We start from the raw sequence: 27,447 nt of genomic DNA on the forward strand, positions 1-27,447 counted from the left end.
ACCTATTGTAAAAAACAGGACAGGAGACATAGCGGACAAGGGAAATTATAGACCAATTTCACTGGCAACCGTCATAGCCAAGGTGTTTGACAGCGTGCTTGACTCACATCTCAGTGGATACACTAAACTGCATGATACACAGTTTGGATTTTGTGCTGGGCTATCTACTGATAGTGCCATTTTTGCACTGAAGCATGCTGTCAAATACTACACTGATAGGAAAACACCAGTGTATGCCTGTTTCCTGGACTTATCAAAAGCCTTTGACCTTGTTTCCTATAATATCTTGTGGGAAAAGCTACTGGGAGAGGGTGTACCTCCTTCATTAGTAAATATATTATGTTTGTGGTATGAGAAGCAGAGGAACTTTGTACGGTGGTCCAACGTACTGTCGGACCCTTACAAACTAGAATGTGGTGTAAGGCAGGGTGGTTTGACCTCCCCGAGGCTCTTTAATATCTATGTAAATAAGCTACTTGAGGAGCTCAGTAGCACACATGTTGGTTGTCATATAGATGATTTGTGTCTTAATAACATTAGCTATGCGGATGACATGGTGCTGCTGAGCCCATCAATATGTGGGTTAAGAAAGTTGCTTTCCATATGTGAATCCTATGCTGAGGATCATGGCTTAAAGTATAACCCTAGTAAAAGTGAGCTGTTGGTGTTCAGAGGTGTAAACAAAAGTCCACCTCATGTCCCGCCTCTAATGCTCGGTGGCTTACCTGTACAAAGAGTAACACAGTTCAAATATCTAGGGCATATTGTAACTGAGGAATTAAAAGATGATATGGACATGGAAAGGGAACGCAGGGCATTGGCTGTCAGAGGGAATGTAGTGGCACAAAGATTTGCAGGTTGTTCAGTGCCGGTCAAAATTACCCTCTTCAAGGCTTACTGCCAAACCTTTTACACAAGCGGTCTTTGGGCTACTCATACCCAAAAAACGGATAATGCCCTGCGCATACAATATAATAATGCCTTCAGGGCGTTGTTGAGGCTTCCACCTTATTGTAGTGCATCAGGCATGTTCGCCGATGCGCACACGGATGACTACTTCGCGATAATGCGCAAAAAGGTGGCATCCATTATGCGTAGAGTAGGAGGAAGCACCAACAACGTCTTGAGGGTACTAGCTGAAAGACTGGATGGCCCGACCCTGGGTAGGTTCATCAAGTTGCATGTTCTACATGCTGCTTGATGGGGCTGCCAGGGACGGAGTTGATTGATTTATTTAAATACTAACATAGTTCGTAAGTTATTTGTAATACTAACACAATATGAGACCTTTGTCTTGAAATAAAAGTTTTTTATTTTATTTTATTTTATTTTATTTTTTTATTATTAGATTTACAACGTCACTGACCTGGTGGGATAACGAGCCGATTCGAAGATCGACCGTTACCTTTGAATCCCGTCGTTTCTTACGCAGAGACTCCTTTTGTTCTTTTTCGCTTGACGAGCTGTTCGAACGCAAGGCGTCTCCATCGCGTCTCGCCTGGACATCTTCCCTCTCGGAAATTATGGAGCTTGACTCAACATCACCTCCAACAGATGACGCGTGATTCATGGCGTCCGATGATAGGATTGGTAAATAATACTCGTAATGAATGCAAAATAACACTCATAGAAACACAAAATAAATATTTTTTGCAATTAATAAGAAGTCGAATAAATATTTGTGGATTTGCGACTTCACAGTACGAAAGTACACAACGCTATGAAGATCAAAGATGGCTGCGCTTCCTTTATACTTGCTGGCAGCACCTAGCGGCTAAAGATGGAACTAAATTGACTGTCTATGGTTGGACATAGACAAGGAATTTAAGCTAAGTACACACTGCTTCTTCATAATACAATGCTGTATGTTTTCCAAAGGCACATCAATACATAAATATAAAACAATTTAAAGTATAAAAAGCTTATTCGAAGTGGTCTCCATTGGCTGCAATACAGTCCTTTAAACGTTGAGGCCAGTTATCAATAGAAGCACGCACTCTTTCCATGGGAAAATTTTTCACTGCCAATCGTACGGATTGTTTTAGGGAATCCAAATTATCATGGCGTTTAGAGTAAGCCGTACTCTCTAAAACTGACCATAAATCATAATCCAGTGGATTAAGATCGGGACTAGACGACGGCCAGTCTTCAGCTCTGATGAAGTCCGAAATGTTCGTTTCCAACCAAGACTGCGTAGACCGAGCTTTATGACCTGGCGCCGAGTCTTGCTGGAAGGACCATTCTTGATTTTTGAACATGGTGTTGTTAAGGGGCTTCACTACCTTCTCAAGAATGGTATCTTGATACACTTGTGACGACGTTTTGATACCTTTTTCACAAAAGTATGGCTCAGTCACTCCTTCATAGCTAATACCCCACCAAACCATCACTGAAGTCGGATAGTGCCCACGTTGCACTCTGTTGACTAATTGGGATGCTTCCTTAGAGCTTTGAGCATAAATACGGTCATTTTGTTTGTTAAAATGTTGCTCAATTTTAAAAAAAAACTTATCCGTAAACAAAATTTTTCTATGACCTCCCTTTGCGTACCGCTTCAGTAGTTGTTTCGATTTTACCACCCTATTCTCTTTTAAATTATCAGTTAAGAAATGATCAGTACGTCTCTTGTAGGCTGCAAGTCCTAAGACATCTTTTAAAATACGCGACATGGTTCTAGGCGCTATCTTCATCTCCCGATAAAATCTTTTGCTTTGGACAGGATTTCTTCGAATTTTTTCTCTTACTGCTTTGAACACCTTTTTCGTATGAACACTACGTGGACGGCCAGATCTTTTTCTGTCACAAACAGAGGAGGTCTCATTGCACCTATTAATAGCCCGGCACACAAACATTTTACTAATACCAAGCGTATGGAGAGTATTAAAAATTGCATTTGGCTCCATACCTACTTTGTGTAATACAATCACAGCGATTCGGTTCTCTTTATCACCCTACTCCATTTTAATATCGCCAAATATTGTACAATGTATTGGCGTCAAAATGAAAAAACTCAATGAGCAATCATATAAAAATGACAGATTCCAAATTCAAATGTAATATTTTGTTTATTTTTAATTGTAACAGTATTTATGGCCAGACTAAGCATACCCATACTGAGATTATTCCTTCTCTGAGTGACGTTAACAGTAATCCCGATTATCCTAAATTAAATAGGTTATGAATTAACGCTCTCTTAACATTTACATGCCGAAACAAAGTTTAATTTGTTAAGTGTATATTATGTAGGCTTTCGTTTTGTATTCTGAAATACCAATATTTTTTTAGGCAATGGCGTAGTTCGACAGCAACATGAATGCCTCATCTTGAGATAAAAGAATTTTACTGGTGGTAAGACCTCTTGTGAGTCCGCGCGGGTATGTACCACCATCCTGCCTATTTCTGCCGTGAAGAAGTAATGCGTTTCGGTTTGAAGGGCGGGGCAGCCGTTATAACTATACTTGAGACCTTAGAACTTATATCTCAAGGTGGGTGGCGCATTTACGTCGTAGATATTTATGGGCTCCAGTAACCACTTAACACCAGGTGGGCTGTGAGCCCGTCCACCTTTCTAAACAAAAAAAAAAGTTAACCCGCAATGTAGCACGGTGACAGTTATCTACAAACTGTCAGCTGTCACCACCTTCTGCATCCTGTTGAGATTGTTATAAGGCGCGGTACCCTAAGTGTATAATCTATGGCGGTACCTATATAACACAAAACAAAAATAATAGTTTAAAAAAACTAAAAAAATACGCTTTTATAGAAGATCCAACTAAAAAATAGAAAATAAATTTTAATAAATTTGACTTAAAAATAGTGTAAGAAAAAATGATTTTATTGTAAAAAAACTTAAAATATTGAATTGTTGTCGGTCCTTAATAAGTTTGGCAAATTTCAAGTTAATCCGATGTTTTGAAGGGGGTCAAAATCATGTTCAAAGATTCCGTTACATACTAACATACATACGTATGAAGCTAATAAAAACGTGTTAAAAAAGCACTGACTACATTATGCCGGCCACTGACATGCGCGCAAATATTCGTACATTGTACGAATGTTTGTGCGCATGTGAAGGGCCGTCAAACATTCATTCGCAAACCTAGCGGCTGTGCAAATGGGTTCGCATACTCAATTTGCGAACCCGTTTGCGCTTCCTCCTACACTTGTTTACGAATATCTCACGAATTTCTCCTCCTTTTTAATTCGTCAATAGAACATTGAAGAGAAAAAGAGTTTTTAATTCTTTCCCAGACATCATTAACAGCCATGCTGTTTTTATGGGATTTTTTTTGATGAAGATACGCTACACAGTAGACGTCACGAACTATGAAAATGGCGTATAGTATACGTCCGTTACCTTCGCAATCGTCGGTGCAACTGGGCAAGCGAATATGTGGGAGACTACGCGAAGGTTCGAGGTTCGCGCGCTTTGATATCTGTTAAAAAACCGACACAGCTTGGAAAACCACGAATGCAGCGAAAACTTTGCATAATCATTCGCAAATGTCGTCCTACACTTGTGGGTTTGCGTATTCGTGCGCATGTGAGTGATCGGTGTTAGTAGTGTAGAGGTTATCTGAATATCTTCGGTTTTCGGGAACGACTGCAATACAGGATGTGGGTAATAGTCATTTTAAGTTTAAGGTTTAAGTTAAGTACAATACTTACCGTTTTCAGTTCGGAGCGAATAGGTGACCGCTTCTCCATTATCGGCGCTTGCGTGAACACGACCGATGAGACCGGTCCGGGTAATTTCGACGCGCAGAGCATAGGACGACGACCCGAAAACAACCAGAGGCGGATTCGGGTTTTCTGATGAATTTATATGAAAGTTTTAACACGAGATTCCGTTTAGTATGAGTGCACGTCCGGATTTTTAAAACGCAATCGAGATAAGAAATGATAAATTTTAATTTAATCCGAAAAAAACAGTTGGATTTAATTATACTTAATATGCTTTAGATAATAATGTCGTTAAATTTCATCGGAAAGTTAGTTCGGTAATAATTTGAAATTATTTATGAAGATAGGGACTTCTACGAGTAAATATCAACTACAAATACTTTCACCAATACAAATTATTCGTGGTTAATATTTTTATTAAACTAGAGATATTTGAATGTTGAAAATAACTAGTGACGCCATTTCCTTTGTTCAAAATTTGATAGATAGCTTGGAAATTGAATTGAATGTACTTGACATATAAATGCAAAATATGTAATTATTTAAAAAATTTGGTGTTCTCTTTTTTTTTAAACGAGATGTTCACAATAAACCAGGGAACCGCTGATCATATTTTCATACGATATTTTACAGTAATACAGTTTGATAATGTTCAAAACGACGTACTAATCATTTTAAAATTAGAATAGGGTGCTAATCCTGGACGAGTAAGGCACTTCTTTTGTCTTTTTTTATAGTTCATCTTAACGTACAGTATTAGTATAGACAGTTTTTGATGGCCGCAGTATGTACGTACATATACCTACAGACGCTTACATTGAGACATGAGTTGGAACCACAAAAATACTTGATTTATTTCTGTGATTGGAATATTCAAATGTATTTGAATTTTCGCTATTACGTAATCTAAAAACCGGAACCCATTATTCTAGAACCCGCCCTTGCCTGCCCAACCACCCATAATCGCCAGGACTATTACTTATTCTATCGCATTAAGTATTTCTTTAGTGTTCATAATTGCGTATTTTACCTGTAGATTCCACTGTGAGTAGTAGCACTGATCTTGCGCTTAAGGCATGTAGTTCTAGAGCTATGAGTGTGACGTCAGTCGGCACTGGTATCGATCCGGATAACTGAATAGTGATGACACCATTGTTAACGTTCGCGCCGAACAGACTTGCATACTCTGTATAAGGTGAAATAAGATTTACGAATTACCAATCGTCGTCGTCATATTCAGCCAAAATTCCACTAACCATAAGAGGCATATTGTTATCGGTATCATAGAGACCATATTGCTATCGGCTTTTTCTTATAATTTTTTTGAGCCGAATAGAAACATTAGCATCGACACTCCTAAACTAAAACAAGCTGCCGGTGTGTTAGTTCAATTGATACTTTAAATTAAACAAATGTTTGTTTTATCTCATTGTTATTAATAACTTCACAGCTCTTGTTTTAGTATTAAACACATTTGTTCATATCATTATCATCATTCTCCTGCCCTTCTCCCAGTCACCTGGGGTCGGCGCAACATGTTTTCTCCTTCCATACTCCTCCATCATATACCATTTCTTCGCTCAATCCCCTCTTAAACATATCGTTTTACACTCAATCTATCCATGCCTGACCAAAGCCAACACAACTAGGCTCAAGGTCAACAAAAGCATTCCCAAGGAGAGTTGAGGTCAGACAGGCGGCCCGTCATAAATAAATTGTCAAAACATAGAGCAATATTCGTTCATAATCAGGCACAAAACATTACGCAAATACTGATTTAATTAATATGTTACTAAGAATTTCTTCGTTTATTTATGACCTCCGCAAAGACATTAGTTTGTGTTTTGAGTTGAAGAACTGTTACTAACCTCCAATCAATCGAATGTTCTCTCCGAGAAACCCAAAAACATTTATCTGCTCGTGCCGCACAATATTTCCCTGAATCAGACCCTCATAAAGAACTTTATCGAAATATTCATTTGATGGTACCTCTTCACCTGAAATATTTCGTACATCATAAAAATCGATTTATATATAGAAACTATCCAAGCCCTAGTACGAAACCGAAAACCACAGTCATTATTAGAAAGAAAAAAGAAAAAAACCCTGAAAAAAAACAATATTATTTAAAACAACAGGTCTGTACAATACAAAAGCTGTAAGTATATAAAACGCTATCTAAGAATTTACTGAAGATAATATCGTTGCATAAGAATCTCAACTGTCGCGATAATTTGGATATGAATATGAAGTGCATGTTATTTTGAAAAGCGTTCCATTTTTATTAATTTCATGACCTCACAATTCCTTTATTGAACATTTTATTGAATTTAGTTTTCATAAAGCGCGTAGTATTTTTATATTTAACATAGCATTACATTTTGTTTATAAATTTTCGAGTAACAAGTGATTTATTTACATTCAGAGGTAGATTTAATAAAAGCATTATATATTTTTGATCATTAGTTTTCAAATCAAACAATACGTCATCAACTAAATTCACTGAAAAATATAATGTAAATTGTTGAGAAGAAACAGATTAATTTACCCTCTAATAATAAAATGATGATTGTGGCCCTCGCGGTGACACTGCCAGGTCTTTGTGCTGCGATATTAAAAATTAGTTTTCGGTTGTTTGCGAGGACCGTTGAGGGTATCGGCATCGCTAATGTTAGGGAAATAATATTCTCTTTTTTTACCAGGTTGAACCATTGCGTATTATCTGAAATTAAACACATTTATTATACTGAAAACCGAATGAACTAAATTACATAAATTCGTTTTTCTTGTTCATACCTCCTTCCAAATAAAAAATAACCATTTCATCATAACCCCGAGATAAAGAGATTGGCGTATCAAACACTAAGCCGTTTATTTCGGTATATGATCCAGTATAATGTGGTGAATCAAAAACAAGATCGTTGACTGGAGCTCCTGAATCCTCATCCCTAGCGATTGTAAGAACGATAGTAGTGTAAGCTGACACGGCTTGTGGGGCTGAAGCTCGGAGCTCTAGGACAATAACTCGGTTAGCGGGGATCAAATCTTCTGGGATGGTCCTATGGAGCCCGATTGTTACAGTCGAACCAGACGCCGTCACGGTGAAGAAATCGACGAGTTCTGAAAATTTAACGTAGTTTAGAGTGTCATACAAAATGGTAATTAATGTACCTACATATTGATGGACACATTACCGCCAAACAAAGTAAAGGAAACGCTGGTTGAGAAGCCTTCCGTCAAAGCTATTGAGTCCAGAGCTACAGTGTTGTCTTCTATGGATCCCACGTATGTGACCCTCTCAAATCCGAGGAGATTCATTCCATCACTGGGTTCTGAAATATGAAATTTAAATCTTTAAGAAGCTGAACATTCAATTTCACCATATTAAAAATGTGGTCTGAATAAAATTAAGAGAGTATTGATTTGTTTAAAGTAAACAAATACTTTTTTACTTACCGTCGATCAGGGAAATGATGATTGTGGTTCTTATCGTGATACTGCCAGGTCTTTGTGCAGCGACAGAGAAAATGAGTTTACGGTTGTTAGCAATAACTGCTGTCGGTATTGGAGTCCTTAATGTCAACGAAACTGAATTTTGATTTTGGATCAGGTTAAACCATTGCGCATTATCTGGAATCAAAAGAATTAGCCATGAGAGGAGGCAAAAAGCTCAACCCTATCTTGGTTTATATGATTCTTACCTCCTTCTAATGAAAATTGAACTGCGGCATCGTATCCCTGAGACAAAGAGATGGGAGTTTCGAATACCAAACCACTCATTTCGCTATACGATCCAGTATAATGTGGTGAAGCAAAAACAAGATCGTTGACTGGAGCTGTCGAATCCTCATCCCTAGCGATTGTAAGAACGATAGTAGTGTAAGCTGACACGGCTTGTGGGGCTGAAGCTCGGAGCTCTAGGACAATAACTCGGTTAGTAGGGATCAAATCTTCTGGGATGGTCCTATGTAGCCCGATTGTTACAGTCGAACCAGACGCCGTCACGGTGAAGAAATCGACGAGTTCTGAAAGTTTAACGTAGCTTAGAGTGTCATACAAAATGGTAAATAGTGTACCTACATATTGATGGACACATTACCGCCAAACAAAGTAAAGGAAACGCTGGTTGAGAAGCCTTCCGTCAAAGCTATTGAGTCCAGAGCTACAGTGTTATCTTCTATGGATCCCACGTATGTGACCCTCTCAAATCCGAGGAGACTCATTCCATCACTGGGTTCTGAAATATGAAATTTAAATCTTTAAGAAGCTGAACATTCCATTCCCCCATATTAATAATGTGGTCTGAATAAAATTAAGAGAGTATTGATTTGTTTAAAGTAAACAAATACTTTTTTACTTACCGTCGATCAGGGAAATGATGATTGTGGTTCTTATCGTGATACTGCCAGGTCTTTGTGCAGCGACAGAGAAAATGAGTTTACGGTTGTTAGCAATAACTGCTGTCGGTATTGGAGTCCTTAATGTCAACGAAACTGAATTTTGATTTTGGATCAGGCTAAACCATTGCGCATTATCTGGAATCAAAAGAATTAGCCATGAGTGGAGGCAAAAAGCTCAACCCATCTTAGTTTATATGATTCTTACCTCCTTCTAATGAAAATTGAACTGCGGCATCGTATCCCTGAGACAAAGAGATGGGAGTTTCGAATACCAAACCACTCATTTCGCTATACGATCCAGTATAATGTGGTGAAGCAAAAACAAGATCGTTGACTGGAGCTGCCGAATCCTCATCCCTAGCGATTGTAAGAACGATAGTAGTGTAAGCTGACACGGCTTGTGGGGCTGAAGCTCGGAGCTCTAGGACAATAACTCGGTTAGTAGGGATCAAATCTTCTGGGATGGTCCTATGGAGCCCGATTGTTACAGTCGAACCAGACGCCGTCACGGTGAAGAAATCAACGAGTTCTGAAAATTTAACGTAGTTTAGAGTGTCATACAAAATGGTAAATAATGTACCTACATATTGATGGACACATTACCGCCAAACAAAGTAAAGGAAACGCTGGTTGAGAAGCCTTCCGTCAAAGCTATTGAGTCCAGAGCTACAGTGTTGTCTTCTATGGATCCCACGTATGTGACCCTCTCAAATCCGAGGAGACTCATTCCATCACTGGGTTCTGAAATATGAAATTTAAATCTTTACGAAGCTGAACATTCAATTTCACCATATTAAAAATGTAGTCTGAAATTGATTTGTTTAAAGTAAACAAATACTTTTTTACTTACCGTCGATCAGGGAAATGATGATTGTGGTTCTTATCGTGATACTGCCAGGTCTTTGTGCAGCGACAGAGAAAATGAGTTTACGGTTGTTAGCAATAACTGCTGTCGGTATTGGAGTCCTTAATGTCAACGAAACTGAATTTTGATTTTGGATCAGGTTAAACCATTGCGCATTATCTGGAATCAAAAGAATTAGCCATGAGTGGAGGCAAAAAGCTCAACCCTATCTTGGTTTATATGATTCTTACCTCCTTCTAATGAAAATTGAACTGCGGCATCGTATCCCTGAGACAAAGAGATGGGAGTTTCGAATACCAAACCACTCATTTCGCTATACGATCCAGTATAATGTGGTGAAGCAAAAACAAGATCGTTGACTGGAGCTGTCAAATCCTCATCCCTAGCGATTGTAAGAACGATAGTAGTGTAAGCTGACACGGCTTGTGGGGCTGAAGCTCGGAGCTCTAGGACAATAACTCGGTTAGTAGGGATCAAATCTTCTGGGATGGTCCTATGGAGCCCGATTGTTACAGTCGAACCAGACGCCGTCACGGTGAAGAAATCGACGAGTTCTGAAAATTTAACGTAGTTTAGAGTGTCATACAAAATGGTAATTAATGTACCTACATATTGATGGACACATTACCGCCAAACAAAGTAAAGGAAACGCTGGTTGAGAAGCCTTCCGTCAAAGCTATTGAGTCCAGAGCTACAGTGTTGTCTTCTATGGATCCCACGTATGTGACCCTCTCAAATCCGAGGAGACTCATTCCATCACTGGGTTCTGAAATATGAAATTTAAATCTTTAAGAAGCTGAACATTCCATTCCCCCATATTAATAATGTGGTCTGAATAAAATTAAGAGAGTATTGATTTGTTTAAAGTAAACAAATACTTTTTTACTTACCGTCGATCAGGGAAATGATGATTGTGGTTCTTATCGTGATACTGCCAGGTCTTTGTGCAGCGACAGAGAAAATGAGTTTACGGTTGTTAGCAATAACTGCTGTCGGTATTGGAGTCCTTAATGTCAACGAAACTGAATTTTGATTTTGGATCAGGCTAAACCATTGCGCATTATCTGGAATCAAAAGAATTAGCCATGAGTGGAGGCAAAAAGCTCAACCCATCTTAGTTTATATGATTCTTACCTCCTTCTAATGAAAATTGAACTGCGGCATCGTATCCCTGAGACAAAGAGATGGGAGTTTCGAATACCAAACCACTCATTTCGCTATACGATCCAGTATAATGTGGTGAAGCAAAAACAAGATCGTTGACTGGAGCTGCCGAATCCTCATCCCTAGCGATTGTAAGAACGATAGTAGTGTAAGCTGACACGGCTTGTGGGGCTGAAGCTCGGAGCTCTAGGACAATAACTCGGTTAGCGGGGATCAAATCTTCTGGGATGGTCCTATGGAGCCCGATTGTTACAGTCGAACCAGACGCCGTCACGGTGAAGAAATCGACGAGTTCTGAAAATTTAACGTAGTTTAGAGTGTCATACAAAATGGTAATTAATGTACCTACATATTGATGAACACATTACCGCCAAACAAAGTAAAGGAAACGCTGGTTGAGAAGCCTTCCGTCAAAGCTATTGAGTCCAGAGCTACAGTGTTGTCTTCTATGGATCCCACGTATGTGACCCTCTCAAATCCGAGGAGACTCATTCCATCGGTGTATTCTGTAACCAATCATTTTTGAAGGACTTAAATGGACACACAATATATTAAGAAAATTTTGATAGTGAATTCCAAGTAGCAGTCCGACACCTTTTAAAAAAAAATTTGAATTGAACTTACCATCGACTAAAGAAATAATTACGGTGGCACTTGCTAAGGCACTGCCAGGTCTTTGTGCAGTGAGAGTGAAAACTAGTTTTCGGTTGTTGGCGATGACTGCCGAAGGTATCGGAGTCTTTAGCTTCAATGAAACTGAATTTTGATTTTGGACCAAGCCGAACCATTGTGCATTGTCTGAAACAAAATGCGATGTTCGCATTGATTTATTAGTTACGTGATTAAAAATAACGTCATAGTGTTTTTTTTTTAATTACTAAGAAATGACTATATAATAATAATAATGTTTTTATTGCAAGTAACCATGACTCATATAAATTGTTAATAAGACTTAGACCTATGTTAGTAGTTATACATCATTTTACATCACAATGAATTACTGTCGTAACATCCCATGGGAGATGGCACCACAGCGACCCATGTATACACAGTCCAGCCTGCTTGCGATCATGCTCAGGATACTGTTGGAGCTGGAAATAAATATGATATTATAAAAGAAATATGATATTCACATGTACCTCCGTTAAGGTCAAACGAAATATCTTCAAGATTTGTTGTAACTCTCATGTCGTGTTCAAAATTCAGTCCTCCATCATTTGAATAAGAACCAAGATAATATGTTTCTTCAAATTTCAAAATACTGACCGACTCATCAGTTTTAGTAATTATTTCTAAAACAACCGTTGTGTGAGTGCGCAAATTCTTCAGTTGCGCCTCTACAGTTAACACCAATACATTGTTGGATGATGTGACGCTATCTGGTAGATTCGTTCCCAAGTGTAACGTGAACACCCCATTTTGGTTATTTAATTGGAAGTATTCAGCATAGTCTAAAATAAATAAAATTTGTCTAATTATTTAAGTACATTTTAGCACAAATCATTAGTAAGCTTTGAAAGAATTCAGACCCCTAACCTCCAATTAGTGAATAAGTTACTTCTGATGAGTACCCTTCCAAACTTATAGCATTTAATGCTAGAGTGTTTCCGTCAATAGCTCCCTTGTAAAAGTCTCGAGTAAACCGAATCGTTGTGGTTGTTGTATAGTCTGGAAAAGTTATAGAAATAATTTCGATAAAATATTACAAGCTTGTATTTTAAATACATTAAAAATGTTTCATACGTTTACGATTAATACGATTCTATTTCTCTAGCACCTTTTAATGAAATAACAACAGCAACTTGTCCATCCAAAGAGCCTGCTTTAGTTGCGACCACATTGAAAAGCAATTTGCATTTGTCTCTTATCCGCAGGTCGCCTTCCACAACTGACAGTGCATGATTGTTAGGCCCGATTTGCACTAATCTAAACCATTGTGCGTCATCTGCAATTTATTAAGAAATTGATAAAAATAAAACATTGTTTAGAGCAATTTTAAACATATACTTTGTATAACTATTTTTTGAATTTTGAAATAGAATAATAATTTTGACAACATTGTCGTTGTAACGGCCATCTGGTGTAGTGGTAAGTGACATGGTCACTACACAAGGGGGTAGCGGGTTCGAATCCCGCCAAGGGAGGATATTTGTATGATAAATATAAATGTCTTTTCCAGGGTTATGGATGTATATTAAATATATGTACTTGTATAATAAAAATCTTACATTTATTTCCGTTATCTGGTACCTGTAACACAAGTTCTTTACGAACTTATCACGGGACCAGTTAACGTGGCGTGATTGTTAGTAAATATTTATTCATTTATTTAAATAAAAAGAAAAATAAATAAATAATAATTGTAAGTCAATCAACAATTCAGGTCGTACGTGCACGTGTTGTAACTAAATTAAAATAAAATAAAAATAACCTTCTCTCTGAATATATAATATAATTATTGAAGCGACCAGCCCAAATTACAGTCCACGCTCTACACAAACATTACTTTCAATTTCGGAAGACAGTTCAACAAAACATAAGGTACTTACCGCCCGATAACGTAAACGAAACATTTTCATCAAATCCTTGTATCAACCGTATCGTATGCTCGAACACTAATCCAGTTTGTTCAGAGTATTCGCCGAAGTAGTAAGCTTCACTAAACACGGGGGTTTTGCTGACAGAATCCGTAATAATGTCTATAATAATAGTTGCATAACCACTGATCGCGTTGAGATAAGACGCTTTCAAGTTTAGAACGATGAAATTATTATCGTTGATTAGATCAATAGGTAAATCATTCACTAATGTTAGTCTTATTACATTAGATTCCTGTATAATTCGAAAATAGGATTCATAATCTGAAAGCAATATATATGTTCCATTATCTCGTCATAATTAGTTCATTGTAAATATACTTTCATTAAATTACTTAAATTAATTATTATTTATGAAAATATAAACCTCCAATGATATTTATGGTTGCTGGCTGGTCAGAATTTTCGAGACTTATATTCGGTGATTCGAGGACTCCATTTTGAAGAAAAGCTATGTAGCTATTCTGCGCGAATCTTAACACTGATACCTCTGAGGAGTCTGTAAGGAATTCAAAGTTAATAAATGATATACATAGCATATTCATAGAGGTTCGAATGTATCAGAGGTTCGAATATGTTTATCTAATTGTAATCTTTAAGTCACTTATTTTTAACTTTAATTATTTTAATAGTTTTATTTAACTGGTGGCTTAATTGCCATGACAAATTATATATGGCTAAATTGTTAGAAGATCGCACTCTTTTGAAATCTTATATATTCTAATATTTTATTTTATATTACCATTTTTGTTCAAGCTACTTAAAAGTAAATGCATACAATTAATTTAATTATAAGCACTTTCAAATTATTTTCCTAATCCCTATTCCAAGAAGCTTTTTTCTAAGAACTTCGGTCGTCATCGTACCTCTTGGTAGGTCAATGGATAAAATGGCTCTGCCTGAAATAGCGTTAGGCTTGGCAGCAACCACAGAGAATAGCAATTGGGTATTTTCATTTAAAACACTTTGTGGTATGGTGGTGAGCAGAGCAACATTAGCCAAATTGTTATTTTGCGTTATTGTAAACCATCTTGCGGATTCTGAAAAAAAAGAAGGTTTTACCTTATCAGAGTTTTCAATAAGGGAACGTAATGATTTGGGTATATGCACATTTACTATTGTTAGTATTTTAATGTCTCATTAGACAGGCCAGCGTACGGTATACCTAATACTGAATGGTCACCGATGCTCAAGGACATGAACAATAGCGAGCGCACAGTTGAGAGCACTATTTAGGGCTCTTTTCAAATTTCATTTGAAGAAGGACTCGTCGTAATGCCTAAAAAACACCTTAGAATTCAAAAGATTTCAGTGACGGATGGTATCTGACAAAAATTTCTTTGGGAACGTACTGCGAATGGGCGCGGTGATTCCAGGTAGTACTTAGAGTATGGGCATAGTCTAATTCTAAGGCGAACGGTTTTAAGGTAATTTTTTAATTTAATAATGACATCATTTCAAATAATCTTCAGAAGAGCTTACATATATTATTATAAGCTCTAGAAAGCCGAAATCCTTCCGTAGACCCAATGTCTACTAACGATTTGTGAAAGAGGCTTTATCGACAAGTGGAATTACACTCTTTGTTGAGTAGACGCTCACGGCCCACCTGGTGTTATGCCGCCACCCACCTTGAGATATGAGTTCTAAGGTCTCACTATAGTACAACGACTGTCCCACGCTTCAAGCCGAAACGCATTACTGCTTCACGGCAGAAATAGGCAGGGTGATGGTACCTACTCGTGCGGACTCATAAGACGTCTTGCCACCAGTAATTACGCAAATTATAATTTTGCGAGTTTGATTTTAATTGCACGATGTTATTCCTTTCCCGTGGAAGTCAGTCCTGAACAGTTGTTAATTACGTATTTTATTAGAAAATGATGGTACCCGTCTGCGGGATTCGAACACCGTTGCATCGCTCGATACGAATGCACCGCTTATCCTTTAGGCCACGATGGCTTCAAAATCAATTAAAATATATTTTTATAGTAAATCTGCCACTGGTAACGGGACAGTCCTGACAATTTGAAACTGTAAAATCTTTATCTAAACTGTCTTTAGCTAAATGATACATGTGTTTCCTAATATCATTCAAATATATTGATTCCAACAGGGAATCAAACCCGGACCCTGTGATACAGAAACTAACAGGGTCCTTTATCAGCAGCAGCTCGTCAAAATGGCTGTAATAGAAACATTATGCATAATTTAAAATAATATAATATTATAAAACATTAACCTCCTTCCAATTTAAAAGTGACTGTATCATCATAGCCTGACGATAACGAGATCGCTCCATCGATCTCTAGACCGCTCGTTTCCGTGTAAACGCCTCTATAATATGCTTCACTGAATACAGGATGAATTATTTCTTGTCTTATAATATGTATTATGGCGCTCGTAGTCGCCGAAATAGCTCGGTCTCTCGATGCTTCTATTTCTAGTACCAAGAAATCGTTTGCTTCCATCACTTGTGATGGTAATGGACTTATTAAAGATACAGTTAGTGTATTTTCACGATTCGCTATTGCGAAATATGATTCGTATTCTGGAAAGTTTTGAAAATGAAAACATAGTTAAAATATATTCATTTCAAATATTATTCAAGAATAAACAAATCGACGCTTGAAAAGCAAACATGACTAAGCGACAATAACTGCTTTGTACATAAATGACAGGCAATAACCATATTCGATGCGCAAAAAAAAAAAATTTCTAGGTCTATTAAAATAATTTCAATCCTACAGCTACTAGCTAGATTCTACTACAGCTAGATTCGTTAAAATAAATTTTGTTTTCAGGTAATTCAACTTGAAATTAGTCTATTGTAAAGTTCACGCATTGTCGCTTAGTCACGTTTGCCTTTCAAGCGTCGAAATATATTTGTGCTTTACTGGTGTGAAATACAAGTTAACTTGAATTATTTTATTTAGAAAAACATTTTGCGGTGTGATTGAAGGCATTGACTTTCACTGTTTTCTATTCTAATACAAGTCCTTTCGAAAAACATTAAAAAAATGGTCATTAAATATCCTAGTATTCGTAAATATGTAACTCATTTTTTTTAATTACTTACCTCCAGTAAGTACAAATTGAGTATCATCAGCGTAACCAGTATCCAACACTATATTTTCAGGAGATAATCTTTCATTTTCCAAACTACCAACATATGTACTACGAGAGAACCTCATTACAGCAGAATCAGTCAGTTCTGAAAAGGATTGAATGATAATCAATAAAATTCAATTTATGGCGCGATCATCATCCATCAAGACGTATTATGCGTGATCACGAAGTTCTAACGTTAGAAAATTGAATAATCTTTGAATCGGCCAAACGTGGAAATATTTATATTTACTTATTAAGAGATTTGTAAATAAAAATATGGAGGATTTGAACGTAGAGAATTGTAATTGCTTAGTTGAAGTACAGAAAACTTTTCAATGAAAATACAGTCACTTCAGAATTTATTTAAAACCTCTCTGGGGATTATCAAAAAGATTAACAGTCTTAATCCAGTAATCATCTGTTAATATTAACCTTTTCGGACACCGTTAAACTTTTTATGATTGTATGAAAATTAGAAAAAAAAAAGGTTGTTATAACCTTTTTTTCTAAAGAATCGTACAATAGCGTTAGTAAAGTTAAACGTTCGTTATTCAGTGGCCCCAAGCTAGCGGGTTTCCCTATGCCATGGAAAACCCACATACGAGGCAAGAATAAGCTCTGACACTGTTAAATTACTACTGACTTTGACTCGAAATTTGATCTTTGGCAAAGTACCCGAGCTTTTTAAGTACTAGACCAACGAAGCCATCACAGGTAAAGTGCGCGAAGCGAAAGTGAAGTATTCATAAAGAAAATGTATCAAGTTCACAAGCTGAGGCAAAAAGGAAGTGTTCATAAGGAAAATGTATCGAGTACACAGACTGTAATACTTAATAATATAAAATTTGGCATAAATCATGAAAATACCTAACATCCAATGTTCAAGTAAATTTATGTAAAGAAAAACCTTTTTTATGTAATTTTTATATAAAAATTTTTAGTTTAGAAAATGTATTTTTCTTATATAGATTGACTGAACTCTCTGTCATTGAGAAAAAAGAGGAGTTCAGTTATAGTTAATTCTATAATACCGTCTAAATTGTGGACAATAAAGGCTTTAACTGTTGTTTTCTTAATATTGTACATACAGAAAACGCAATTAAGTCTTTTATTATTTTATTAAGTTCAATAGAATATTCCATGTCATTATATTTATATGAATTACCTGCTGGAAATCTAATTAAAATCGCAGCATTAGCGCCCACAGTGAGTGCTTTGTTCGCAATAACATTGAACGAAAACACTTTTTCGCTGTAAATGACATCTGAGGGAATCTGCGAACGGAGCGACAGTACGACATTGTTCCCTATATTGCTGACCGCAAAGAATTGTGAATGTTCTGTAAAAAGAAAAGTAATTATTGTAGACCTCGTTACGTAGATTTAAATTAAATGGAATAACTTTTTTTATGAGTTTCCACACGTTAGTCCTACGCATGATTAAAATCAGTTTAATTGGTCCTAGCCTAAAGGTTAAGGTGCCCAGTACGAATATACGTACTTGTATTGAGAGATAGCTCTAGCGCTCAAACCTCACAGATAGGTACTATTATATCTAAACAAATACGTACTTATTAATACTCATAACAAAAATCTGGTAAATGGTATTTTAGACTTGTTTGGGTAGGTACCAGCTTCGCTGCGAAGTAATCATGTGTTGAAACATCTCGAGTTACTTTCAAAAAAGTAGCTGGCTTACTCTATTGAAATTATTAATTTATTGTAATGCTACTTTATTTAAAAATATATATTTGGACAATAGTTTAAACTGAGTCAAAACTACCAAATAATATTACAATTGATTTCTAAGCTTACGTACGCATCTTTAGTTATTCTCAAATTTACCTCCTTCAATCCTAAACGTTACAGTATCATCAAATCCCTGTACCAAATTTATATTCTCTATATCCAAGGTCTGGGTTCCAATATAAGAGCCATAGTAAATTTTTCTGCTAAATAAGGGCGTCGTTACGTCTTCCTTTATTATTTCCAGCAGTACGTTCGTTGTGGTTGTTACCGCATTTTGACCGGTCGCTTCGAGGGTCAATAAGATGAGACTGTTTGCCAAAATAACACTCTCCGGAAACTGCCGTAACAGGCTAAGTGCTACACGGTTTTGTACGTTCGACGTTGCGAAGTAGTCTTTGTATTCTGGAAACATAATATCGGGGAGGATGTTCATTTTTAGTATCTATTGGTGGAGGATAGTCGTCACAAAATATGTATGAATGCTGAATAAAAATTTATGAAATACAAAATAATGTAAATAATGATTAATTCAATTTAAACTAATTTAGAAATACATGAAGTATTTAGAATTAGAAAAAAAATACAGCTTATAAAACAATATTAACTTTAATGTACAGCAGATATAGCAAAAATGTATGTGGTAGGTGTTTAAAATATTAAACGACTTAAGTGTTTGTAATAATAAGAATAATAATAATAATAAAATCTGTAATAATCGACACCTGTTCCATAGTGCGACGATTCCTTACATCCACTACTCAAACCCCTACAACACTACACAATGAACCAACTCACTTGGCGTAAGCCCGTGCTAGGTTCATACTTACCAGCATTAGCTGAGAAAAAAAAAATATCCATAATAATAATAAAACACCAAAAATAAACTCACCCCCTACAAGATTGAAGCTGACATCGTCTTGGTAACCGACGCTCAATACAATTGTTTCGAGCGTTAAAATATTATCTTGCAACGTTCCCTTATAAGTAGACTCTTCGAAAATCAATTCTCTTGCTGTAGTGGGGAGACCATTGGAAAAAAAAAAGCAAAGGAAAGGTCCTTCCTTAAGCCATTCGAGCCGAATAAACCAACTTCACTGAAGATTTATAGAGGTACAATAATACGAATAAAAGAGTTTGAAGGAGCAAATACAGGTTACGAGAAAAGCGACATAAGTAATAGCTCATAACAGAGAGTCATCTTTTTCGAGACATTGGCTTACCGTACACTTGTAGGAGCTATGCTTCCTAATAAATAATGACTGTGGTTTTCGTTGTAGCTAGAGGAAGGTCGTAAATTAGCATTTCATTTCATTGTTTTTTATTACTGTAATGTATGAACGATTTTTATGGTCCTGAGAACTTTTATAAATTCAAAAAAAAAAAATTTTAATCGGTAGACGTCATATAAATTTTGTTATATTATTATTATAAAATTCTAAAATTTATCTTTAAAAACTGGTAGCGATAATATCATTTATTTAGAAAATGTATGCTTAATTTTCTTAATAAAATTAACTTTATTATCACGTATACTATCAATACAATCCAAAATTAAATACATAAAAACAAAACATTATAAATCAATTATCTTTCTTTAAAAATATACATGACGTCTTCTAATAACATAAATATAGAAAAACTTATCGAAATTTAATCAGTAGATAAAATGATTCAACATGATTAAATACAGTAATAAAAATAATGAAAGGTAAATTACCTTCAGGAAGATTGATTACAATCGCTGCATTCGCTCCAACAGTTCTTGGTTTAGTTGCTTCTAATGAGAGAATTAAATTTGATCGGCTTTGTATTTCTACTGGCAGCGCTGAAGAAGTAATCTTTATGATAGCACCGTCTCTTTCTACTTCAAACAATTCAGAGAAATCTACAATAAATGAATATAATATGAATATTTAATCAAATTATTTGTACAAAGCACTGGTGGTAGGACCTCTTGTGAGTCCTCACGGGTAGGTACCACCACCCTGCCTATTCCTGCCGTGATGCAGTAATGTGTTTCGGTTTAAAGGGTGGGGCAGCTGTCGTAACTATACTGAGACCTTAGAACTTATATCTCAAGGTGGGTGGCGCATTTACGTCGTAGATGTCTATGGGCTCCAGTAACCACTTAACACCAGGTGGGCTGTGAGCTCGTCCACCCAACTAAGCAATAAAAAATAAAAAAACAGAACATGTAGTTTTCGTAATGTACATATGAACAAAATATATTATTATTATTATAGATATATGAATATTTTTTCTAAATTGCGAAGTTGTTGCTTACTATTTTAAGAATAAAACTATGATTTCAAAATTACCTCCATCTAATTTCAATGATACTGAATCATCATGTCCTTGGACGAAATATATAGGCTCTATGTTTAGTCCATTGACGACATCATAATTTCCCGTGTAAATTCTACTACTAAAAACTGGTGTCGTATTATCATCCTTTATAATTTCTAATGTAACAACCGCAGAGCCTAAGCCACGCTCTGCCGAAACTATGACTTCTAAATAAATAAAGTTGTTGTCTCGAATAATATTTTCTGTTAGAGGGGCCATTGTTATTGTCACAGAATTTCCTTGTACTGTAACGCTAAAGTATGATGCGTGTTCTGTAAAAAGAAAGAAAAGAAAAAAAAATATATAAAATAAAGGATGAATTAGCATTAATTCTCAGCTATTCTATTAGATATAGTTAATTTATTTGAATAAGCGTAATTTTTATAATGCGATCATTAAAATAAAATTTTTTTGTTAGGAAATTATTAATTTTTATATTCGATGCATGATTAGAAATCCGCAAAATTTAAATGTCGAATATTGAAGTGTTTACTTAACTTACCGCCAATAACTCGAGCGGAAATGGACCCTTCAAAGCCTTGTATTAGTGTCAGCTGTGACAGCCGTAAGATATTGTTCTCGATCTGTCCACTATAGTGAGCCCTTTCAAATTCCAAATTCACTTCTGTAAAGTATTAATGATGTAACTTTTCATATTTCTTCGAGTAAATTTAACGGATAATCAGTAAAGCGATGTTAAAAGTTTCGGTAAAACTTTAAGTGACGGAAGTGTAAGGTATTTTCTGTGGTTTCCACGATTCGTAGCCATTATTTGGGAAAACAATTCGGGGCCGCATTTATGGCGTTTAGAATGCTTTAGAACTTTAATTTTCCTAACATCCGTGATCACAAGCAAGATTTAAGTTGTAAAGCACTAGATACTCATTTAGTTTGTACAATAAACATTTAAATATCTGAAATAAAAACGTAAAGTAAAGACGCATAAAAGTAATGACTAGAAATTAAATTAAAAATGGCATATACATTGTGATCTTCTATAATTACCTATTTCGTGTAGTAGTAGTGTAGTAGTTGGAAAACCAATTACAATCTGACTGCAGGCTTTTCGATAATATTTGTTTTTTTTTTGTTTGAGCTATCCATTACATTTTCATTAAAATTATCTATTTATATATTTTAAAACCATGGTGTATATTTTATATTTATAGTTTCCACTCATTATATCTTTTACTTTATATAAATTTTTCTTTGTTTGTAAATTATAATTCAGTAGCAAAAACTAGTTCGAGCCGAACTCAACGGTTAGTTTCCTGAGTTTTGTCAGCTTATTGAAAGATTCCTTTTTAATATTATTAATGAATTAAAACTCAAATCCTTATAAAATCCTTAGGATTTGATTTTAATAAAGCAAAATAAAAATAATCTTTCACACTCATTCTTTTGAGAGTTGATATATAATTTATGCTCGGCGCGTTCATTTCCAAAATTGACATTTCTGCCTCTCTTATTGCCTTTTTGAAGACGTTCATACCAATTAAATACTATGATGTTGTTCAAAATGGTTCTTTTTTGTGGTGCTAATGAGCTCCACTCGCCACTAACTGTACCAGATGGGTCTTAAAATCGCTTGTCTAGAACCGTGATCAAAATGTATTTATTCTAAGAACATACAACTAACCATATCTTTACGTATTGATGTTATCTTTGTTAATATGATAGATATTGAAGAGAAACTTCCTAGTATTTTACGATTCACACGTTTAGCCAATAAGTATGTAATTCAATCCACTCCAAAACTCCAAAATAGTATTCATATTAGTATTCATATTTAACACAAGATTTTCAAAAGTGAAATAGAAAAAAAGGGGTAAAATATTATCATTTAACAGTAAATTTCCCTCATTATTAATCTTTTTCAGAAATACAATAATATTATAAAATAAATATTATTTTACCTTCAGGTAATTGCACTATGACCGTGGCTGATGCTCCGCTCGTATATTCCCTTTCGGCTTTGACAATCAGTAAAATTTGACTCACGTCTAAATTAGATAGTGGTGTTCTAACAGTTAAAGTTATTTGGTTACCGTTTTGGTTCAATTGGAAATTAGTTGCGTAATCTAAAAAATAAGGAGCAAAGATACGAATAATTTTATTTTAATCATTAGAAAATAATAATAATAAATAAATATTTACTAACAATCACGCCACGTTAACTGGTCCCGTGATAAGTTCGTAAAGAACTTGTGTTACAGGTACCAGATAACGGATATAAATGTAAGATTTTTATTATACACATACATATATTTAATATACATCCATAACCCTGGAAAAGACATTTATATTTATCATACAAATATCTTCCCTTGGCGAGATTCGAACCCGCGACCCCCTTGTGTAGTGACCATGTCACTTACCACTACACCAGACGGCCGTATAAAAATACATAGTACGTTCCAAAAATATATATTTAAAAAAAAAGAAATGAAAATGTACATTATGTCAACTTGAACATGCCCACGACTTTCATGTAATTTGGTTTGCAAGAACTAAATTAAGGCAGTTCGAATAAATCTCTCAACACATACTTTGCGTTAAGTAGAAAAATGAACTCATTCCACAGAAAGAACATTTTCCTCGCTGAAAAGGTCAAAAATATGTGTCCAAAGTAAGTTTAATTTTAACTTGCCTTGTGTTTTGATAAAGATTATATGCTTTGGGGTAACCAAAATAGATTCTCGAGGTGGATTTTGTGGCCCAGCTTCTACTATGTATGTATCATAAACATGAAAGCTTGTGAGGATGGATGGAATATCTTTTACTGATTAGCGAAAAACAGATTTAGATGGAATTACGCATTAAGATAGTTTATGACTTCGATTGATCCATAGAATACTTTAACACCGTAAATGATATGATCCGGACAGCGAGGGTAAATCTGCTATACGACGGCGCGTTCACTTGTTCGCGATTTTAGTACCAAAAGAATCCACAAACAGACTAGTGGTTTATGGACCATAAAGTGACGCAAACAACTCTTCATTCCGAGAAAATGCGAGGTGTTTTTTTTTCATATATTCTTCGTCTAGTTTGAAATAGAGCGTTAATTCAATTTAAACTCACCACCGTCTAGAGAAAACTGGACTTGGTCATCGAAACCTTGTCTCAAAGATATAGCATCATGTGTAATTTTCCCTTCATCGTAATTCGCCAAATAAAATGCTCGAGAGAATACCGGTTCCTCAGGGAATTCGAATTCTGGATCACTCTTGATATGCACCGTTCCGTATGTTGTTCTGGGAGGGTCTCCAGTCAAATCTACGTCCTGTGAATTATTTAAATAACATTTTATTTGCCATACTCTGGCTATTTATAGATTGGGCGCTGCGAGCAGATAGCTCATGTTTTTTATTTATTTTTTATTGCTTAGATGGATGGACGAGCTCACAGCCCACCTGGTTGTTAAGTGATTACTGGAGCCCATAGACATCTACTGCGTAAATGCGCCACCCACCTTGAGATATAAGTTCTAAGGTCTCAGTATAGTTACAACGGCAGCCCCACCCTTCAAACCGAAACGCATTACTGCTTCACGGCAGAAATAGGCAGGGTGGTGGTACCTACCCGTGCGGAATCACAAGAGGTTCTTAAGCTCCAGCCTCCAGTAAAGCTCACACGAGCTCGTGTGAGCTCACATTTTTTAGCCTCTCTAAGTAAGTAAGTAATCTGTTATTGTGAATGCATCTATGACACTTTCTGTACATATGTCTTTCCTTTATAATAAATTTATAAAACGATACAGGCAATGTCTCATTTGTCTACTTGCAATAAAAAATGAAGCCTTATTTATTGGCCGTTTCGGTCAAATGGTTTCTTAGTTAAGATATATTATTAATAAAACATATTACGAGAACTGAATTCGAATCCCGGTCGGTTTCAGTCCCTTTACGAAAGATATTCCATGAAATCGATAAAAGGTATTTGGGGTCTTGTTTCTTTTCTTCATAATAAAGAAGACTGGTAGACGTTCTAATCTTTTCACTATTGCTAATCTTTTAAACATTAAGATTTTATTTAAATTCCATAATATTAGAAATGTATTCAAAACAAGTCAAATAAACTTTGATTGACATAGTTGTTACCCAATTCGTTTGTGTTCAAAAATCCGTAGACCCATTATTACGAAGATTACATAAATTATTACGGGATAGTATATTTCTTGGTCAATGTCACGACTATGATTGAACGTTGATGAATATTTAAACAGATCAGGATAACATTTCTGTTCTTTTGTAGCAAGGTAAGTAATAGTTTCGTTACTACGAACAATAGGAAATTTTAATATAGTTTAAGGGGAATGTGTTTCTTTTAACAACCTTTCCACAAAGTTTTCTTTGATGATTTTTTGATAGGCTATCCGTTTTTTCGTGTTTGAAATACTTCCGAGAAATACCTCTGTTAAGTGTTCAATAAAGCCCGAAAATTGAAAAAAAAAAACCACTTGTTATTGTTTTTGTTCTACTTTCGGCTTAATAAAAAAAGACAAAATCTTCAATCTACTATGGCTTTTAGTTAAAAATTGGCTTTTAAAAAAATATAAATAGAACACTCACCGTTGCGCTAATTTTAAGTGTGAGAAGTTCAGGTATCGTTCTGATGAAGGTTTTAGTTCTTAGAACGGCCTTAAATTCTTTTGGTGTTGTGGAAAGCGAGGAATCATATGCGATGTCAATATATGGATTTTCTTCGATTCCGAAATCTATTCTTTGCGTTGTAAGGTCTATGTCTCTGACGACAATGTTATTGAAGCAGCCCGTTACAAGGAAGCCGGGAGCGAGAGGTGTCGTTATAACGTATTCAAATTTGTCATTTGGCCTGAACTGTGGTGCATTGTTATTAGTATCGATCACGTTTATCAAAAACACCTGTAAATGGATTATCGTCAATAGGTTTTACGAGGGTCGATAACACTAATAGTAATTACAGGTGTTTTATGTAGATTCAATCGATATTTTACATATGTACTATAAATACAGACATATCGGTTTTAATTAAACTATACCCTATATAGGGTCGTGAGGTCTTTCAATGATTTTTTAAAGGAATTGAAATTTTAAATACCTACAGTAAAAGCTCATTATTTGCGCCTCCTCCAGTCATGTTTTCACTATTCACGGTTTTTGTATTCGCAACATATAAGGAACATAATATATACCCAGCGAATAAAGAGCTTTTACTGTATTCAAACGTCGCGTTTGTTTTCGTTTGATTTCATTGAATTTGACGCATTGGTCGTTCAAGACCACTAAAACTGTAAAATATCCGAATGCTCGGAAGTAATATTATTATAATGAAAATTAAAAAAACCACGTGACTATGTTTCGTGAAAACCGTAAATCTTTATTATTGCCTAGATTGATGGAAGAGCTCATCAACAACGTAACTTTCACCACCCACTTCGTGACGTGAGTTTTTAAGCCTCCGTTTTTATAGTACAGCGGCTGCCAGACTCTTCAATACGAAGCTCTTTACTGTTTCACGGAAGAAATATTCAGGGTGGTGGTACCTACCCGTGCGGGCTCACAAGAAGCCCAATACAATATAGATTCTAGTAATTAATTTATCCAAATTATAATTACGAACCAGAGTATTGGTTGTGCCTCCGGTACATCTGAATGTCACGGTCATTGACATTGACTGGGCGACTTCGTTCTCCTCGTAGTTTCTATAAGCATCGTTAACCCACATTTGGAATCGGTTCTGAGCGTGGGAAACTTCTAAGTAGGGTCCGGCGTTTAAGCCCTCGCCGTACCTTATTGTGGTGATGTCTTGAACAAAATTGCGTCGTAAAACATTGAGACACTAAATAAAGAGTTTCATATTACGTGCTTAATTTAAACATTGTTACTGTCGGTAGCGTTTATTAGTAGTTCGCATCGCAAGTGTCATCTTCCGGTCTATTTTTCCCACGGAGCAGGCATACATTTCGATTTGAAGGATAGGATATTCGTTGTAAAAAAATATATATGCTTTAGGTCGGTCGTTTTCTGAAGTCTATGAGCCCCGACAGCCTTTTATACCAGAAGGGCTGTAACCGCCAAGCTAGTAATATAAATAAAAAAGTTAAGACATGCTGTGAGTCCGTACACGTCATTACTATTGGAGTAGATGTTCCTACCGTGACGCGATTACATTCTAAGGAGAAGCAAAAGGGACTTCGATTTCAAATTTTACAGTAGGCACTGGTTTTCTACTAGCCATAAAATCGTTTAACAATTCATTGAAATTATAAAAAATATATATTATTACTCGATAAATTTTGTAAAGTATTCCTTTGGTGATTTTATGACGTTATTATTTAATTTCTAAGTTAAATGGATGAGTAGTAAGTGACACGGGCCATAGCCTAATCGATGCCAAGCGGCTCCATAGAATCAAAAATGTGAATGCTTGTTGTAAAGTAGCAATAGAATGGTGGAGACTATAGATAGGGATGTGTTCCTAAGAATAGTAGAGTTGGATATGAAAAGCAATAATGATGCTGCTGTTGTTGATGATGATTTGAAGAGTAA

The 27,447-nt window shown here is 35.7% G+C and overlaps 1 protein-coding gene across 1 annotated transcript in view; it reads right to left on the bottom strand.

Moving 5' to 3' along the window:
* LOC114251339 (uncharacterized) overlaps positions 1-27,447 on the bottom strand; it is a 45,357-nt gene that overhangs the window by 15,244 nt on the left and 2,666 nt on the right. Inside the window, exons 4-40 of the mRNA XM_089737019.1 lie at positions 26,519-26,703; positions 25,489-25,800; positions 23,999-24,200; positions 22,831-22,995; positions 21,417-21,539; positions 20,887-21,186; positions 20,286-20,453; positions 19,458-19,580; positions 18,665-18,970; positions 17,986-18,159; positions 16,789-16,923; positions 15,952-16,260; positions 14,576-14,749; positions 14,077-14,208; positions 13,662-13,973; positions 12,890-13,057; positions 12,649-12,780; positions 12,252-12,563; positions 11,737-11,910; positions 11,481-11,618; positions 11,083-11,406; positions 10,839-11,012; positions 10,577-10,714; positions 10,179-10,502; positions 9,934-10,107; positions 9,687-9,824; positions 9,289-9,612; positions 9,045-9,218; positions 8,783-8,920; positions 8,385-8,708; positions 8,140-8,313; positions 7,878-8,015; positions 7,480-7,803; positions 7,232-7,405; positions 6,552-6,680; positions 5,714-5,869; positions 4,669-4,812 (exon numbers count right to left, since the gene is read on the bottom strand). Coding sequence (XP_089593145.1) covers positions 4,669-4,812; positions 5,714-5,869; positions 6,552-6,680; positions 7,232-7,405; positions 7,480-7,803; positions 7,878-8,015; positions 8,140-8,313; positions 8,385-8,708; positions 8,783-8,920; positions 9,045-9,218; positions 9,289-9,612; positions 9,687-9,824; positions 9,934-10,107; positions 10,179-10,502; positions 10,577-10,714; positions 10,839-11,012; positions 11,083-11,406; positions 11,481-11,618; positions 11,737-11,910; positions 12,252-12,563; positions 12,649-12,780; positions 12,890-13,057; positions 13,662-13,973; positions 14,077-14,208; positions 14,576-14,749; positions 15,952-16,260; positions 16,789-16,923; positions 17,986-18,159; positions 18,665-18,970; positions 19,458-19,580; positions 20,286-20,453; positions 20,887-21,186; positions 21,417-21,539; positions 22,831-22,995; positions 23,999-24,200; positions 25,489-25,800; positions 26,519-26,703 — 7,515 coding nt within the window. The remainder of the gene's footprint in view (positions 1-4,668; positions 4,813-5,713; positions 5,870-6,551; positions 6,681-7,231; positions 7,406-7,479; positions 7,804-7,877; positions 8,016-8,139; positions 8,314-8,384; positions 8,709-8,782; positions 8,921-9,044; positions 9,219-9,288; positions 9,613-9,686; positions 9,825-9,933; positions 10,108-10,178; positions 10,503-10,576; positions 10,715-10,838; positions 11,013-11,082; positions 11,407-11,480; positions 11,619-11,736; positions 11,911-12,251; positions 12,564-12,648; positions 12,781-12,889; positions 13,058-13,661; positions 13,974-14,076; positions 14,209-14,575; positions 14,750-15,951; positions 16,261-16,788; positions 16,924-17,985; positions 18,160-18,664; positions 18,971-19,457; positions 19,581-20,285; positions 20,454-20,886; positions 21,187-21,416; positions 21,540-22,830; positions 22,996-23,998; positions 24,201-25,488; positions 25,801-26,518; positions 26,704-27,447) is intronic.

This window comes from Bombyx mandarina, chromosome 22 (genome assembly GCF_030267445.1).
Source record: "Bombyx mandarina strain Sakado chromosome 22, ASM3026744v2".
NCBI lineage: Eukaryota > Metazoa > Arthropoda > Insecta > Lepidoptera > Bombycidae > Bombyx > Bombyx mandarina.